Genomic DNA, 17939 nt, shown 5'->3' with positions numbered 1-17939 from the left:
AGAAGACCTCTTGAGATCCCTAACAATCTACAATTCTATATTGCACTCTGTCACATTTTCAAAATTTGAGCAAAATGTTTACACAACGTATTAGTTTAAACAGTAAAATATATAAATAATGCAAAGCAGGATTATAATTTAAAAGTTTACATTTAATTAAAATGTATATATGTGTATTCAAGGGAGAGAAATCAAGCATGAGACAACTAAGTAAACACTAAAAGAAGAAAAACCAGGCAGACTTTTCAGTTGTACGTTCTGCCAGTTAGTATATTTTTCAACACCATATGGGATACAGAATGCTGTAAGTACGAAGTGAGAAGTGGAAGAAAATAAATTAACAATTCTGGTCTTAAGAATTCCATTCATATTGTTATCAACTGTCATTCTGGTTGGCTGAGAGGGGAGAGAGAAAAGATCATGAGACTGTCAGACCCGGACTATTCAAGACAAGGTGTGTTTGCTTATAGCCATCATTTTTGAAGAGTAACGTGATAGCCTGGAGATCCATTTGCAACCATCACAACACTGCTGCAAAGTACCCACATCATATAAAAGAAACAGCACTTGTCTGCCAAATTTCAAGGGAACCCATCACAGTCATATTTGACTGATAGATACAGTAATTAGGAGCACTACAAAGTTATCCACAGTGGACTCCGTTCTTTCTTCACCTCTTCCAGATTCAGCATTCGGCTTACTCTTCTCTCTCTGCCACTTCAATATTTTTTTAAGGCGGCTTTTGCCAAAAGGCTACTCTTTCAATGTGCTCTGAAAGGAGTTAGGCTTTGACTCAGTCTTCCTCTTTTGTTTAGTCCTTACATTGACCAGAAGCCTTGACAGAGAATGTATTTTTCCTTTTGGATAAATTTAACAGTGTGTTAAAATTTAACCATAGTGTTCCATGTGTTTTCCATCTCCAGATCTGCAGATGAACACAGAAACTCCTTCTTGTGCAGAGCACATTAGCCTGCCTCCTGAGCAGAAAAAAGCCACCATAACATCACATTGAATTATATCCAGGTCAAAACTCATAAGAACAGAAGATGGGCATAATTTCCTAGCAAGGTAGAGGTGAAAGAAGGCAACTTCACCACTATTACTACCCAGATATTCAGGATTAGCAATAAATCTAGTGGGATCTTATCACCTTGACAAACCAAGACCAGATGTGGGAGAGGTCAGTGCAGTTAAACAAATCCATATTAAACTCCAAATAGTATATGTCATAATATAAAGGGAAGGGTAAACACCTTTAAATCTCTCCTGGCCAGAGGAAAAACCTTTTCGCCTGTAAAGGGTTAAGAAGCCAAGATAACCTCGCTGGCACCTGACCAAAATGACCAACGAGGAGACAAGATACTTTCAAAGCTGGAAGGGAGGGAAACAAAGGATTCTCTGTCTGTGGGATGCTTTTGCCGGGACCAGAGCAGGAATGCAGGTCAGAACTTCTGTAAAGAGTTAATAAGCAATCTAGTTAAATATGCGTTAGATTCAGTTTTGTTTAAATGGCTGATAAAATAAGTTGTGCTGAATGGAATGGATATTCCTGTTTTTGTATCTTTTTGTAACTTAAGGTTTTGCCTAGAGGGATTCTCTATGTTTTGAATCTGATTACCCTGTAAGATATTTACCATCCTGATTTTACAAAGGTGATTCTTTTACTTTTTCTTTAATTAAAATTCTTCTTTTAAGAACCTGATTGATTTTTCATTGTTCTTAAGATCCAAGGGTTTGGGTCTGTGTTCACCTATGCAAATTGGTGAGGATTTTTATCAAGCCTTCCCCAGGAAAGGGGGTGTAATGCTTGGGGGGATACTTTGGGGGGGGAAAACGTTTCCATATGGGCACTTCCCCTATTCTTTGTGTAACACTTTGGTGGTGGCAGCTTTTAACCTAAGCTGGTAAGAATAAGTTTAGGGGGTCTTTAATACAGGTCCCTACATCTGTACCCTAGAGTTCAGAGTGGGGAAGGAACCTTAACAGTATATTATCACCTTATAATAGAATAAAAAAGGAGCCAAAAAAAATTCCTAGTAAAACACAAGAACACAGAGTGTAACAGGCCTGTGAGTAAACTCTAGTTAGCACTGTTGCCAATTTGCTAGAAACTCTCTCACATAGGCTTCAAGCAGTGGCTAGATCACATCGGTGTTGAGAAGAAAAAAAGCTATAATCCATTAGGAAAGATTACTTTTGTAAACTAGGGATCCCAAGAAGTTATTTCAAGTTTGTTTGGGTTACAATTTTCTGAGAATAAAAAATTTCACCAGGTGTGCTATTTAAGGGTTGTTGTATAATGAAAATGTTCAGCAGTACCTTCTGCACCATCTCCTTAGTATGCATCAAAATCTGAAATAAAAAAAATTATCAAATATTAATGCACGATATAATTACAAGTTAACATACGAGAATATTCATCACATAGTTAATTCCAAATGTTTGTGGCTTTCAAAACATGAAGCAAACTATCCGTCTCTTCTGGCAATAAATATAGCCACCTTAATACTCATAGTAAGAACACAAATCCTTGGCTCACCTAGCATTAAATGGAGCTTACTTACGTGTAACTGGAGATTCTTCGAGATGTGTGGTCCCTATATGTATTCCATACATGGGTGCCCTTGCGTGCCACACATCCGAGTCCGGAGATTTGTAGCAAACAGTGTCTGTTGGTCCTCATCTGCGCAGTTGCATCCCTAATGCTCTGAACCGAAGGCATCGGCCAATGCTTCGCAAGTTCCACCTATTCTCCCAAATCAGACGAGATCTGAAGCAGAGGGGAAGGATGGTGGGTAGTGGAATACAGATAGGGACCACACATCTCAAAGAACCTCCAATTACAGGTAAGTAATCTCCATTTCTTCTTGAGTTCTGATCACTATATGGATTCCACATGTGGGTGACTGGTAAGAAGTATTTGAACAGGAGGATGGGTGCAAGGATGCAGTTGGTATGAATGTCTGTAATACTACTGTCCCCAGAGCTGGAACTGCAGAAGAGGCCTGGAGTAAGGTGTAATGCTTCTTAAAGGTATGGATAGAGCTTGAGGTAGTTGCCTCACAAAATGTCCAGTACAACTACTTCAGCAAATTAATTGTTGTCGTGTGAATAAAGATAGAGTCGCCTTCTGTCTGAGGACGGAAGGCACTGATTGCTGACAGGTGGACCCACACCAAGCTAAAAGTCCTGACATCTTGTGGAACAGGAGAAAGTCTAAAACAACAGGAATGCCTGCTGACTCTGGAGATAACTGTTCCTGCTATGTCCAGGCAGAGAAACTCCTCCAATCAGCTAGCAAGGATTTTCTCATGGAAACTTTCCTGCTGCAAATTGGGATAGCCTCTGAGCATGAAATTTCTATGTCTGACACCCATCCAAATACCAGGCTGTGAGGTGAAGAGGGTTGGTATGTCTGATTCCGCCATTTTCATGAGTTAAATACAGAAAGGGTTGGATACAGATGGGGAGGACGGGTTGACATTTGTAGAAGGTCAGGAAAACAAAATTGTCTGGGCCAATTGGGTGAGATATGGAACTCCCAGTTGGAGCCAGTGATGCCTGTCTTCCAGTTTCGGAGATGGAATCAGAGCTGGTACTGTCGGATCCTTCTTCCTTTGTGCCTTCCCTTCTTGGTTGGAAGATTTATGTGGACCTAATTCTTTAGGACCCATGAACGAGGACTCACCCAAATTGGACCAAGATGGGGAGGGATCCTTTTCCTTGGAGGCAGGCCTGGATGAGAATCTGTCCTTATGCTTATGACCACATCCCCTAGTCTTGTGACAAAGTTTCTTAGGCTTAACGCTTTTGATCTCGGTTTCAAAGCTCGTGCACAGAGGGTCGCTGCTCAGTCTGAAGTAATTTTACAGGTGGTTCTCCATGGCCTGGATCCAATTGGGGTCTCATTGCATTCTACAGGAGATGTTTCTGCAGATGGGGCTCTCTTCTCTAGTGGGCTCGGGGAGATCAGGAGGAACAAATGCTGCAGTGATGTGAGCCTCTCAGAGGCAGTAAATTCAGCACTTGTGTTTATTGCTGACGGAGAAGGAATGTGGGCAGGAGATACAGCCCTTAAACCCCAGGAATCTGGGCACACCTTCTTCATGGGAAGAGGTTCCCCAAAACAGGGAGAAGCAAAACCCACTAGACTAACTATAAAAGTACTTTAAAAAATGCTAAGGCTAAGGCTACTAAGAATATTGACAATATATAGTTACAGATTTTGAAAGTATAGGAAGATCATTTCGGACACAGAGGATTTCTACTCAGACCATGCGGCAGTAAGAAGGAACTAGAGAAGTGTTGACCCATGCTACCCTTCATGACCTCAGTTTAGAGCACAAAGAGAGCAAATGCACAGGCACAAATCAAACCAATGGATACTATTTGCTACATCTCTCTGATCTCAGGCACATGGAGCAACATCCATACCCGTGTGTGGAATACCAGCATTAGCAGCAGAATCTCTCTTCATATTAGCCCACCTAAACAACATTAATACAGTCTTAAAAATAATAACTGGAGCTAAAGACATTCTCATTTTTAAATAATGTTTACAGAATGGTACAAGTCAGAAGGAATCTATAGTAGCTCATTCTAATCCATTAAGAGTGCCTCAAGCTAGGAACTATTTTGTTATACCTTAGCCATTGTTAAGATTGGTGTTTAGTCTAGCTATAAATATTGTCAAAGATGGTCCCTTAACTGGACTGTTCTGATGTATAACAAATATTTTTCTAATGTTTAACATAAGTTTTCCTTGCAGCGACTAAAGACCATTACTACCTTTGTCTCCATTGGCTAGTGATAACTAATTCCTCTGTATAAATAAACATTATTAGTAGGGACTTGAAATTTGGTAGGGGGGTGGCCTTTGTGTCAGGGATGTGTCTTTTGCAGTTTCCATGAAAATCTATCCAAGTTTGGCCATTTTATAAACCTGGGGGAGGGGAGGTGGGGGGAAGAGAATCAGAGTTCACACATGCTCGGTATACACGTAGATTTTAAGCAGCTAAATTCTTCAAAGATTCTACAGTACTTATACTCCAACCTAAGGCTAAGGAGAGGTTACTCATTGTCTGCAGTAACTAAAGTTCTTTCAGATGTGTCCTCCTATGGGCGCTCCACTTCAGAGACACATGCATCCCTGAAGGGGAGCACCCATGTGAACATTACTTGTAGAGAAAGTCCTGCTTCTTCTCCAATTGCAGCATTGAGCTACTGAGGTCTACGCCAGGTTCGAGCACCTAAACTGTGAGGAGGGAGACTGTCCCTCTCCTGGGCTTTCTGGGTACGTCTACACAACCTGCAGCAGTGAATCTGAGTGCCTGAGTCAACAGACTCGGGCTTGTGCTATGGTGGTAAAAATAGATATGCAGACATTCAGGCTCAGGCTCTGAAGCCTAGGAAGGAAAAGGTAGATTTCAGAGCTCAAGCCCAAACATCTACAAAGATATTTTTTACCACCACAGCACAAGTCTGAGTCTGTTGACCCAGACTCTAAGACTCACTGCTGCAGTCTGTATAGACATATCCCATGACCATCCCCACTCTCCACTGGGCTCAGGACCCCTGGATGAGAAAGCTGCTTGAACCAAATGCAGAGGAGATAAAAAGAAATTCCATCATCTGCCACTTTTTCTTTGTGTGTTTTAAAAACAAAACAACACACAACACACACACCTAGGCTATTATACCACAAACAAAACCAACCTTAATTCTGAAGTTTTCATAATTTTTAAGCACTTAAGCTTTGCAAACAATGTTTTCTTAACAGTTTATATACGAGTTATGTCTTTTTCAGACTTTTCTACAGACAATATGAGTGCTTGATTACTTCTGATCTTACATTCTAAACCTTTTATCACGTTTTAAAAAAATGTCTTCCCTCTGAACTCTCCAAACTATATCTTTTTACAATTTAACCCTCAAAAATATGCTGTATCCCAAATTAAGATCTAACTAGTGCTCAGTGGGGCAAAATAATTTGTGCTTATTTTAATATAATCTGAACATAACATTTGCAATTTTTGGAGGGAGATAAGGTGAAAGGTGGCAGAATGACTGTTGGAGAATTCGCAAAAAGAAAAGGAGGACTTGTGGCACCTTAGAGACTAACAAATTTATTAGAGCATAAGCTTTCGTGAGCTACAGCTCATTTCATCGGATGCATCCGATGAAGTGAGCTGGAGCTCACGAAAGCTTATGCTCAAATAAATTTGTTAGTCTCTAAGGTGCCACAAGTCCTCCTTTTCTTTTTGCGAATACAGACTAACACGGCTGCTACTCTGAAACCTGTTGGAGAATTGACTCCTTAAAAATTTCCTATTATTAAACTCTGAAATCTAAGGAACTACTGCCCATACAAGTCTCCCTTACTTCATATTTGTGAATTTTATCATTCCTTCATGAACTATTTAACAAGTGTCTTTTCTGAATCTCAATTGATTTTAATTTATTTCTCCAATTTATCAAGAAAGCTATATTTTATCTCTCCCCAAGTATTTGCAATTTCTCTCAGCCTTGTAACATTGGTAGAGTTGATTGCCACGCTCTCCACTCTATCCTCCAAGTTATTAATGAAAATATTCTGAAGCACGGAACCCAGGAAGGACTTCTGTGGTATGTCATTGATGCGTTCTCCCAATTTGGCAGCAACTGAACTATAATTATTCAGCATGATTTTTTTTAATGTACCAGTTATTTTTTAATCTTATATAGAAGTACATCTAATTTTCTTGAGAGAAACACATGATAGTTAAAATAGGGGAAAAATACACACACACACACACACACACACACACACACACACCTTAAATGGAAATGCTGAGAGTACCAGTAAAAGAAAAAAAAAAGTGATATTAAAAAGTCAAATGACAGGTTTCAGAGTAGCAGCCATGTTAGTCTGTATCCGCAAAAAGAAAAGGAGTACTTATGGCACCTTATAGACTAATAAATTTATTTGAGCATAAGCTTTTGTGAGCTACAGCTCACTTCATCGGATGTCAGATAAGAGAAGACATTTGATAGATATGAAATTCTACAGCAAAGATAAAGTAGCAAAATATTTTTTGTAAGTTTGAAAATGTACAATTAAGGTTCCACACACAACCTTAACTCTGACCCTATATCAGCACCCAGTCTTTATCTAACAGCCACGGCTTCTCAGTCAACACTGTTTCTACATTTGTAATGACAACAAACCTTCAAATACCATAACAATAAAGAGCAACAAACCTTTTCCCAGCTAACACATTTGAATAACCAATCTGAACACCAGTCCAGCTCCACTTCACATTCCAACATGTTGATTAAAATCACCGACAGTCTCTCTTTGGATTTATCTAGAACAGATTTTTTCATCATATAATTTCTCACCAGAGGGGTGGGAACAATGAGACATCTAGCATAGAAAGACAATCATTGTCCACCAGAAATGTAACTGTCAGCCAGACCTTCTTAAGAGAAAGGTTAGACAGGAGACACACCACAGACCTTACAGCAAGGAGGGAATAGAGGCTAAGGTAGCTTTAAAAGCCCTTGCGATACTGGGCTGCTCTAAAACCCAGAGCAGCCCCCAGCATAATTTAGATAATTTTGAGGGTTGAAGATGGAACGATGTTCCCAGGCTTACCAGAGGTGGCACTGCTACCCAGAATTTCCACACAGCTGTTACTGCTGCCCTGCTTTCAACAGCCCCTCTCCCTGCCCCCCCCCCCCGAGCTCCCTATGACAGAGTTTGCAAGAAGAGCCTCAGACGGTAGCCCTGTGGCTGTCTTCCGCCAAGTCTACATTAGAAAATTAAGTCTGCTTAACTACATGTGAAAAATCCACACCCCCATCAGAGTAGTTAAACCGACCTAATCCCCAGTGTAGACAGTGCCAGGTCGATGGAAAAATTCTTCCATCAACCTAGCTACCACCTCTTGGGTAAGTAGATTACCTACACTGACAGGCGAATGCCTCCCGTTGGCATAGGGCTGTAGCGGTGCAGCTGTGCCACTGCAGTGTTTTAAGCATAAACATACCCTGCCTCAGTTCCCGCACTGGGCAAATTCCACACTGCCTTACTACCAGACGTGCTGAGCATTCACAGCTCCCATTGATTATAGCAACAGCTGTGAGTGCTCAGTGCTATTTCTGAAACATAGGCTTCATTTTCTCAAGTTGGGTACTTCGAAAAGGAGGAGCCCACAATCAGTAGCATTCTTCTAAAATTTTGGTGTAAGTGATTTGCCCAGCAACACGCTAGAAGTCTGGGACAGAGCATTAAACACAAGACTATCCTTTTTCTTCCTTCAGTCCCCAGCCTCTATACACTTTGCCAATTCTACAGTGAAGGCGGAACATGTTCTACAGGCAACTTTCACTACACTATCCTGATATATTCAACAGTGCACAGAATAAACAGTGCTCAACAGAAAGGGATCCTGTGGAAATATAATAGCATGTCATAATGAAATTAAGTTCATGTGATCATAAGGCAGAAGAATCATGGCTGCAATTTTAATTCTGGTGTTTCCTATCTTTTGATTGCCTCATTCTTCAACTTTAATAACACTCTTTTAATGTATGTAAATTTCCTATAATTTTCGTTTTCTTATATCCATAGATATAAAGACCGGAAGAAACCACTGTGATTGTCTACTCTGACGTTCTGCATAACAGGCCATGGGATTTTCATGAATTAATTCTTGTTGCCCCTAGAGCATATCTTGTAGAAAAACATCTGCTCTTGACTTAAAAATCTCCATTGATAAAGTATGCACTTCAACCCTTGCTAAATTATTCCAATAGTTAATCAACGCTATGAAATAAAAATGTTAAATAGCACACAACCAAAAAACATTCCTGTGGGTCCCCATTAGAAATACACCTCTCCACTCCCCATGAAACCCCATTTGGTTACATTGAGATCTATCTATTAGCCAGTTCTAATCCATTTAACATGTGCCACGGTTGATTTTGTTTCAGAGTAGCAGCCGTGTTAGTCTGTATTTGCAAAAAGAAAAGGAGTACTTGTGGCACCTTAGAGACTAACAAATTTATTAGAGCATAAGTTTTCGTGAGCTACAGCTCACTTCATCGGATGCATCCGATGAAGTGAGCTGTAGCTCACGAAAGCTTATGCTCTAATAAATTTGTTAGTCTCTAAGGTGCCACAAGTACTCCTTTTCTTTTTGTTGATTTTGTATCATTCTAGTTTCTTAATCAAAATGTCAAGAAATTCCAAGTCAAATGATTTACAGAAGTCTAGGTACACACATCAACACCATTATATGTATCAACTAAACTTGTAATTAAAAAAAAGTTAAATTTAATTCATCATAATCCCATGTTGATTCACATTCATTATTTTACCCCCCCTTTAATTCTCTATTGAAGGATTGCCAAATTAGCCCTTCCATTGTTTTGCCTGGGATCAAAAGTTAGTCAGACAGGCCTATAATTACCTGTATTATTCAGTTTAGTTTTTAAAAAAATATTAGCACAACATTAATGTATTCTAGTCCTCTGGAACTTCATCAGTGTTCCAAGACTTATTGAAAAATCTATCAGTGTCCAGAGAACTTCTGATCCAGCCCTTTAAAAAAAAAAAATGCTTGGATGCAAATTATCCAGATCTGCTGATTTAAAAATGTCTAACTGTAGTAGCTGCTGTTTAACATCTTCCTGAGTTACTGTTGGAATGGAAAGTATTGCATCATCATCATCAGATACAAATACATCATCTGGCTTTTTTTCCCCCCCTAAATACAGAACAGAAATATTTATTGAACACTTCTGCTTTTTCTGCATTATTGACATTTCTATCATTTCCAGTTACCATGTACCAATACCATTGTTAGGATTCCCTTTGTTCCTAATATACTTAAGAAATATCTCCTTTAAAAAGAAGAGAGGGAGCAAATACAAAGTCTATTATATGCAAGTATAATGCCATTCCCTCTACTTCCCCAGTGCATCACCAGTAGGTTTCATACCTGCAGCCACTGCACCACAGGCTTCTGATTCTCTAAATAGACAAGCAGAGACAAAGTGGAAGTATTATTATTCCCTCTCTCCTTCCCCCACAACAGATGGTGAACTAAGGCACACACAGATAAGGACTGGCCCAAAGTTACACAGGAAGTCTGTGGCGCAGCTGGAAATTGAACCCAAATTTCCTAATTCCTACTTAGTGCACCTTCGCACAAGACTATCTTTCCTTGTACAAAGTATAGGATAGTTCTAATCTTTGTTACTTCACATGGCATTGCAACAGTGGTAAAAAATTCAACATAATAAAATATCTAGTGTAGACGCAGCATTATACACTAAGTATTCTAGAAACAACACTGTCACATACAGAAGTCAAACACAGTCAGATGGTCCAAAACATATCGTGGGTATATTATCCTCAAATATTTCCTTTAGTCACTTGTGTGTGACTCAGATCATACTGCACCACAACTTATCTACTTACTCACCTCACATTGGTTTAAGTTTGTAAATCATAATGAATACATATATTGACACATAAGGGCTAAGACTTTTCACATACAAAACACCACTACTCTAATTTTCCCATTTCATTCTTTTTCTTGAATAAAAAGCAAATTGATACAGATATCCAAAGTAAGCCAAAGAAGCTATCCTACAGAGAAGAGCTAATATTAATATGATCTGAAGAATAAATAGACACCCTTGTATAAACACACATACACAAAAAAGAGATCAAGTCTTCTTCTTGAGAGATCTCAAGGTAGATTTCTATTTCCTGGTATAATCTAACCCAATAACATTAGAAAAATAGCATACGTTCCGATAGGATGATCCCCCATTAAATAAAAGAAAAAACTTGACCATGCAAAGAATATTTCTCAGTTGTCCCTGAGGACAGTAGTGGATATAGGTAATTATAAGAGGGTCACAGACAAGTTAGGTTCATCAGGTGACAGGCATATATGTTAATATTACCCATTATGACAGAAGATCACTTACAAGTGCCAACAGCTAGAAAACAGAAGGCTATAAAGGCTTACTAAATTCATTAAATAAGGCAGTCTGCAGTTATCTGATTTTACAGAAACACCTGCATATTTATCGTCTCATTACCATTTCGATGATGGAATTTTTTTCAAGCACATTTCAAAAAAATCTGCCAACTTCAAGTGTAAAAAAAATAAACTTTCTGGTTAATTTTTCCCTTAACAAAGTACAGCTGTTGAGAATAATTGTTCAAGATCTTACCCTGTAATGTCAACTGCAGCAGAACAAAGAGTATTTAATTAGCAAATCTATCTAGTAATTCAACACCTATTATAGAAAATGCTTTCGTGATTTTATTCAGGATAATTTGCTAAGAGGGTTATTACTGACATTCAGATGAAATTTAAAATTCCTACGCAAGTCGAGTCATAATAGCAGTAATGATCCCCCCAATCAGGAGATTCTGTGTCACACAAGGCTCTTTTGCAATGCAGCAGCCGATTTCCTGACTTCTTAATTCCTGGGCTCTGCTCAGTGAGAGCCCTTCATACCAATATTTCAGTCAGCAATACATCTTTAATGGGACTCTATTAAAATACCTAGAACAAAAATGACTTTTGTTAAAAAGAATGACAGCACTGCTATCATATCAATCATTAAGAGTTTTTCAAAACTGCATACTGAGGGGAGGGAGGGGTGTAGTGAGGTTGGAAAGATGGAGAAAAGAGAAGGGATAGAATAGAAAATTACTTGTTATTACTTGTTAGTTTCCTTTCTGTGATTAATATTGCACTACTCATAGCAACTGGATTGACCCCTACTTCAGTGGATCCAGAGCAGAACACATTGCCTCACAAATCGTCTGCTCAGCCATGCCCTTTTCTTTTCCTGCTCATGAACAGGGATCCTAATTTTCTCTGATAAAAAAAAACTAAACAACAATTAAAATGAAAAGCTGAACTTTAGTTTCCCTGTTCACATTATACAGAGGTATCAGTTGAACAAGGGTGACCATATGTCCTGTTTTGGCCAGGTCAGTCTCTTTTTAAAGCCCTGTCCCGAATGTCTTGACTTTTTTTTTTTTTTTTTTTTTTTTTTGGCAAAACTGGGCATTTGATGATCAGTTGGCAAAAGCAAATGGGACAAATGCCCAGTTTTGCCAAAAAAGTGGGGTGCACCCCAAAGGGGGGGGTGCAGAAAAATGTTTGTGGTGGGAGCAGTGACAACGCCAGTCCCTAGGCAGCTCGGCTCAGGTTGTCAGACCCAGGTGATATCCTGTTTTCACTTGGGGAAATATGGTAACCCTAACTTTCAGCAAAATTTAGTTAATGTGGTTATTTTTTCACAAAATGTAAAAATGAAATATTCTCTGTAAAAACACAAATTCTGCCTTTTTCCATAGCAAACTGATTTCTAGGATCCCTGCTTATAAAATACTTCTATCCCCATGTGAGCCTCATAGCACAGTGAATATCTGAAATTCTACTTAAACTTAACTTCTCCTTTACTTGTAAACTAAACCTGGCAGCATGTACTTAGAATATGCATATGTTCTGTTGACCCCTTAAATATTTACATTTTATGGGTGGGATAGAAGAGAAATAATCTTAACAAATTTTCTATTCTGACTTTTCTATAGCTCTCTATTTCTCAGAGAAATGAGTGGTGATGTGATTTTACACAAAGGACAGGATGTAAAAGCAAAACGTACAAAGAATAGTTTTTATCTCTTCCACTGCTTCTAGTATTCTAATAGCGGAAGTTTATTAAAGGACCACAATGCTCCCACTAAAGGATGTGTCTGAGGAGAAATCAGTTTAAAATCCTCCAAGTTTGATCCTATAGCGGTGGAATGTGAGGACCAAAATGTTAACTTGAAGATATCAAGATTCTCTCTGCCTATATCAGGGCCATAGACTTGGAGGAATAGAAAGTGAAGCCTACTAGAACTAGAACGGCAGATATCTAAAAAGAAAAGGAGTACTTGTGGCACCTTAGAGACTAACAAATTTATTTGAGCATAAGCTTTCGTGAGCTACAGCTCACTTCATCACGAAAGCTTATGCTCAAATAAATTTGTTGGTCTCTAAGGTGCCACAAGTACTCCTTTTCTTTTTGCAAATACAGACTAACACGGCTGCTACTCTGAAACCTGGCAGGTATCTAGTGCATACCAGAGCTTGTCCACCTTGTGTATTTGTTTTGCGAGTGGTAAAATTAGTTCTGTTAACAGCTTCAGTAATCCTTACTAACAGGTTCCTCTCTCTCTAATTGAGAGGCAGACAGACAAATTGGAAGAATAGTCGCCCAGAATACTGAACTATTTACTAATCCACACAAGAACCAGGGGAGCTACTTCCCTAGAATTTAACATGCTAACAGTTCTAGAGATAACCAGTGATATGAAACAATGATTCACAAGCCCAACCTGGAACTACGTATACAAACGTCTGCTCTGAAGGTAAGGAAAACATTATCTTTTCTGAAACAGCACAGTAGAACCTCAGAGTACGAACACCTCAGAAATGGAGGTTGTTTGCAACTCTGAACAAAACTTTTTCGTTATTCTTTCAAGAGTTTACCGCTGAACATTGAATTAATACAGCTTTTAAACTTTACTATGCAGAAGAAAAATGCTACTTTCCCTTTATTTTATTAGTAGTTTACGTTTAATGCAGCATTGTACCTATTTCCCTTTTTTGGGGCGGTGGGGGTGTCTCTGCTGCTGCTGCTGCCGCCTCATTGAATACTTCTGGTTCCATATGAGGTGTGAGGTTGACTATTCAGAACTCTGAGGTTCTGCTGTAGTTAACTCCAGTACTGTATACTACTGCAACCTAAATAGCAGTACCACTAAAGTGAAAATGGAGGGTGTTGTGTAAAGCCTCCGCTCAATCCAGTACTATGTGATTGTAAGATTTGTAACTTTTCAGTCATTGCTAGTATGATCATTAAGTTCTGTACCCTGTTGCAAACATTGTAACTTTTAGTCATTGTTAGCATAACCTTTTAAATTTTGTAACTTTTGCAAGCTTTGTAACCTTTTCAGTTACCACTTGTGTAACCTCCAACCTTTGCAATATTCCATCACACGATCAGGGAGTGTGTGAACAAGGGAGTGTGTGTGGGAGATAAGGGAGTGGGAACCAGGAAGTATGTGGGACTGGTCAGAGAGGAACTGCAAGGAGAAAAGAGACAGGTGTGTCTGATCTAATCTGCCCTGAGAAGGCAACAACGGGGTGCTGTAAAGAAAAGAAGAACCTGGTATGCGTGAAAGGAACGAGGTCTGAGAATGCTTCTCGGTGACGGACACAGAAGGAAAACTCCGTGTACATGACAGGAGCCACCCAATTCCAATAAAAGCAAACTCACAAGCTCTTCTTCTTCTTGACCTGTGCTCCGACCCAGATCCATGATGCAGGCGGACATACCAGATCTACTATGCTTCGTCTTCTCGGCTTCCTATGCTGATTTCCGCCTGTGTGAGTGTGTGGGTGCACAAGGGTATGAATGCGTTGAATGTGTGCATGCATGAATAAGCTCCATCCCTTTTCTTTTTGATCCAATAGCCGCATTTAATAAAAACCAATACAAGTGTAACCCTGGGTTGGTTTTTAGTGAAACTGAGGTAACAGAGGGGAAAAAACATACCCCTTAAAAGTATTTAGCATGTGGGATGATAATTAATTATTGTCCTTACAACACATCAGCCAAAAGCTGCATCAGCTCACTAAGGACAGCCAAATGACAGGCAATGCTAGATGAGAATCTGGAATCATTCCCAATACCAGATTAAAAAAAATCCATTTCTTCTATTATCACTTGACCCAGAGAAAACTTTTCTTCATCGAATAGAGTGGAACTTTCTGTTTTAAGTTTTGTCTCATATGGACATTGACCCCCAAATTTCTGAAATGGATAACTGCTCTTTACAGCAGCTGTGCAAATTAATGGAATTACATCTTCCCTATCTGAAGTACACAGAGGGACTAGGCAGGGATGTCCATCATCTCCTTTGCTTTTTACACTGACCATGGAGCCATTTGCACAGAGGATACAGAACAGAGGATGCTTCTTTCACAGAAATAAAACTTCCAGGAACACATCAGAAAAGCTTTATAGGTAGATGATGTAATACTTTTTTTAATCCATACCAATTACCACCCTAATATTAGTATCTAAAGAAATCCATGACTTTGGAAAAGCATCTGAATTTAAAGTAAATGATGCCAAACGTGATTCTGAGAAGTCGCTCCTCCAGAAAATATTTGGGTACAGAAGGGCAACAAATTCTATAAGATAATTGCGAATTCAAATCTTAAACAGCCAAGAAGGCCATTCTATGGGCTTTAGATAGAATTACAGATAAAATCAGTACTTTTTCCCATTGCAAATAATCCAGATCTTAACTCAAACTGTGAACCAGAGAGCTTTAAAGATTGCTGAACAGCTGGCCAACCATTTGGGAGGGCCATGGAAAACAAAGAAACTTCTCTAACTTTTTGGATACCGCAACCGACTGGCTCACTCTCTCATGGTACAAGTACTTTCAATTACGGCATTATGGTTTTTTCACCTTTTCTGTATGAAACAGCTTTTCTAGAAGGCTAATTTTAATAGAAGCAATAGGGTCTGGCCAATTAAAAAAATAACTAATTTATAATCAATCTTTGCAGACAACTTTCCTAACAAAACCAAAAAAAGTCCATATACGACATACTGGAAAAAGAATCTGGATAGACAAATTACCCCAGAAGAATGGGGTGTGATCTGGAAAAGCACAGCCACCTCAGCCTGTGGATGATAAATGAAAATGTCTCTAAAATGTTGTTTCAGTGGTACCTGTCTAATTAATTTAGATGGAATAAATTAGCCAAAAGTGTTAACAGAACCCAGTCACAACATTAAGCAGTTTTAAACAAAGTGCAGTTTGGTATAGAGACCTTAGCCTGCTTAGTATTATGGCAAACACACCCTCAAAAATCCTTCTCATCTTTTATTAAAGTTACAGAAAAGAAGGAAAAACAGTCGACTCATTTGAAATGCAAAGTATTAAATAAGGTGTCCAGTTTAACATTTCTCCTCACTTTTTCCTTTAGAGCAGTGTTTCCCAAATTTGGGACGCCGCTTGTGAGGGGAAAGCCCCTGGCGGGCCAGGCCAGACCAGTTTGTTTACTTGCCGCATCCACAGGTTCGGCCAATTGCGGCTCCCACTGGCCGCGTTCGCTGCTCCAGGCCAATGGGGGCTGCGGGAAGCAGCGTGGGCCGAGGGACGAATCTGCGGCCAAACCTGTGGACGCGGTAGGTAAACAAACTGGCCCGGCCTGCCAGGGGCTTTTCCCTGAACAAGCAGTGTCCCAAGTTTGGGAAACACTGCTTTAGATGGAGATAATTTTAGAAGGAAAAAACCCTTTGTTTTTTCAGTATCAAACAGTATCAGACAGTATCAAAAGACAGTAATATTGGCCTTTTTAGAAAAAGAGAAGATTAGATGAGATGAGCCGAAGCACCTGATGCTGCTGCTGTTACAGTCCTTTCATCTCAAGTAGTGTTTGGGATTCAACTGGAGATGACAGAGTGGTGATGGTATCTGGCTCCCTCTCTCTCGGGCCTGGTCTGGTCAGGACATTTCTTCAGATCAGGATGATGAAGGCCTGGAGTACCAGGGAGAGGTTGGGTGGCTGCCATGATGTGAAGCTTGCTTCAGTAGTCTTTGTTATTTCAGTTTTATTTTTGTGCTTTTGTATTTTCCCCCACAAAATCTCTTAAGAACCCCAATCTGACATACCAATTTGGGCTCATTAAACTTATGGGTCTACATCTCCTGTTTTAAAAAGCATAATTCCCACACAGTCCTACTAATTTATAGATTCATACAAATTTAGCCTTTTTTGCTTCAACTAAATTAGTTGTTCTGTCTCTTTTACAACAACCTATAATAAGGTATGAAACATCTTATGAATTTTTACTTAATTTTACAGTTGAGCTCACAATTCAGGTAATTTTGTAGGCCAAACTGTCACACATACCTCACACTAGTTATATCCAGTCATTTGAGAGTACTGGGATGCACTTTGTAACTAAATATCACAAATTAATGGGTATTTATTACTAAATGATCCTTTGGTAATCCTTCTGGGCTTCGTAGCAAAAATGGTCACACAAAAGGAAACCATAAAATAATTTCTCATCAGCTAGTAGCTCCTATGCTGCTGTTAACCTGCCGCTAGAAAAAGAAAAATAGTCCAACCCTAGAGCAATGGCTCAAAACAAAAAATATGGAAGGTGGTTCTTATAAAAGAAATTAACATACCAATTATACCGCCCAGCAAACTGGAAAGAGGACAGATAGATACTTAGATATTTGGTTACACCATTTAGGACTGGTCTACACCACAAAGTTAGCAAGACTGTTTATGTCGACCTAGCTATGTGTGTCTACATTTAAATTTCTCTCACCATTACAGAAACACAGTAACACCACCCCCTAAGCAGTGTTGAGACATGGTCGATGTACTGAGGTTAATGCAGCACCAGTGTAGATACTGTGTTACTTATGTCGACCCTAACCATCCAAAGCAGCTGTCCTATAAGGCTCTATGCTGACCACTCTGGTCAGTGAATGCTACTGCCTATGGGTCAGAGACACAGGAAGAACCTCCTCCCCTTTAAACCCCTGCAAATTTTTGAAATGCTTTATGCTGACTGTCCAACTTAGCGAGCACATCTAGCAACTCTCCACTGTTGCGTGCAAGTGCCTATCTAACCATGCCAGCTATATGCTCCAGACATGCTCCACCTTGAGTACACAGGAGATATTCGATCTTGTGGGCCTTTTGGGAGAAGAGGCTGTGCAAGCACAACTATGGACCAGCTGTATAAATGTGGACATCTACAAGCAGATTGCATGGGGGACCCAGGAGAAGGGGTACAACTGCAGAGATGACATGAAAACAAAGGAACTG

The 17939-nt window shown here is 39.4% G+C and overlaps 1 protein-coding gene across 7 annotated transcripts in view; it reads right to left on the bottom strand.

The window, feature by feature from the left end:
• POLA1 (DNA polymerase alpha 1, catalytic subunit) overlaps positions 1-17939 on the bottom strand; it is a 369765-nt gene that overhangs the window by 206594 nt on the left and 145232 nt on the right. For all 7 annotated transcript variants that reach the window (XM_038370695.2, XM_038370686.2, XM_043505015.1 and 4 more), the window contains exon 27: positions 2320-2352. In XM_038370695.2, coding sequence (XP_038226623.1) covers positions 2320-2352 — 33 coding nt within the window. The remainder of the gene's footprint in view (positions 1-2319; positions 2353-17939) is intronic.

The sequence above is a fragment of the Dermochelys coriacea genome, chromosome 1 (assembly GCF_009764565.3).
Source record: "Dermochelys coriacea isolate rDerCor1 chromosome 1, rDerCor1.pri.v4, whole genome shotgun sequence".
Lineage (NCBI taxonomy): Eukaryota > Metazoa > Chordata > Testudines > Dermochelyidae > Dermochelys > Dermochelys coriacea.
This window is presented reverse-complemented; position numbering and strand designations above follow the sequence as displayed.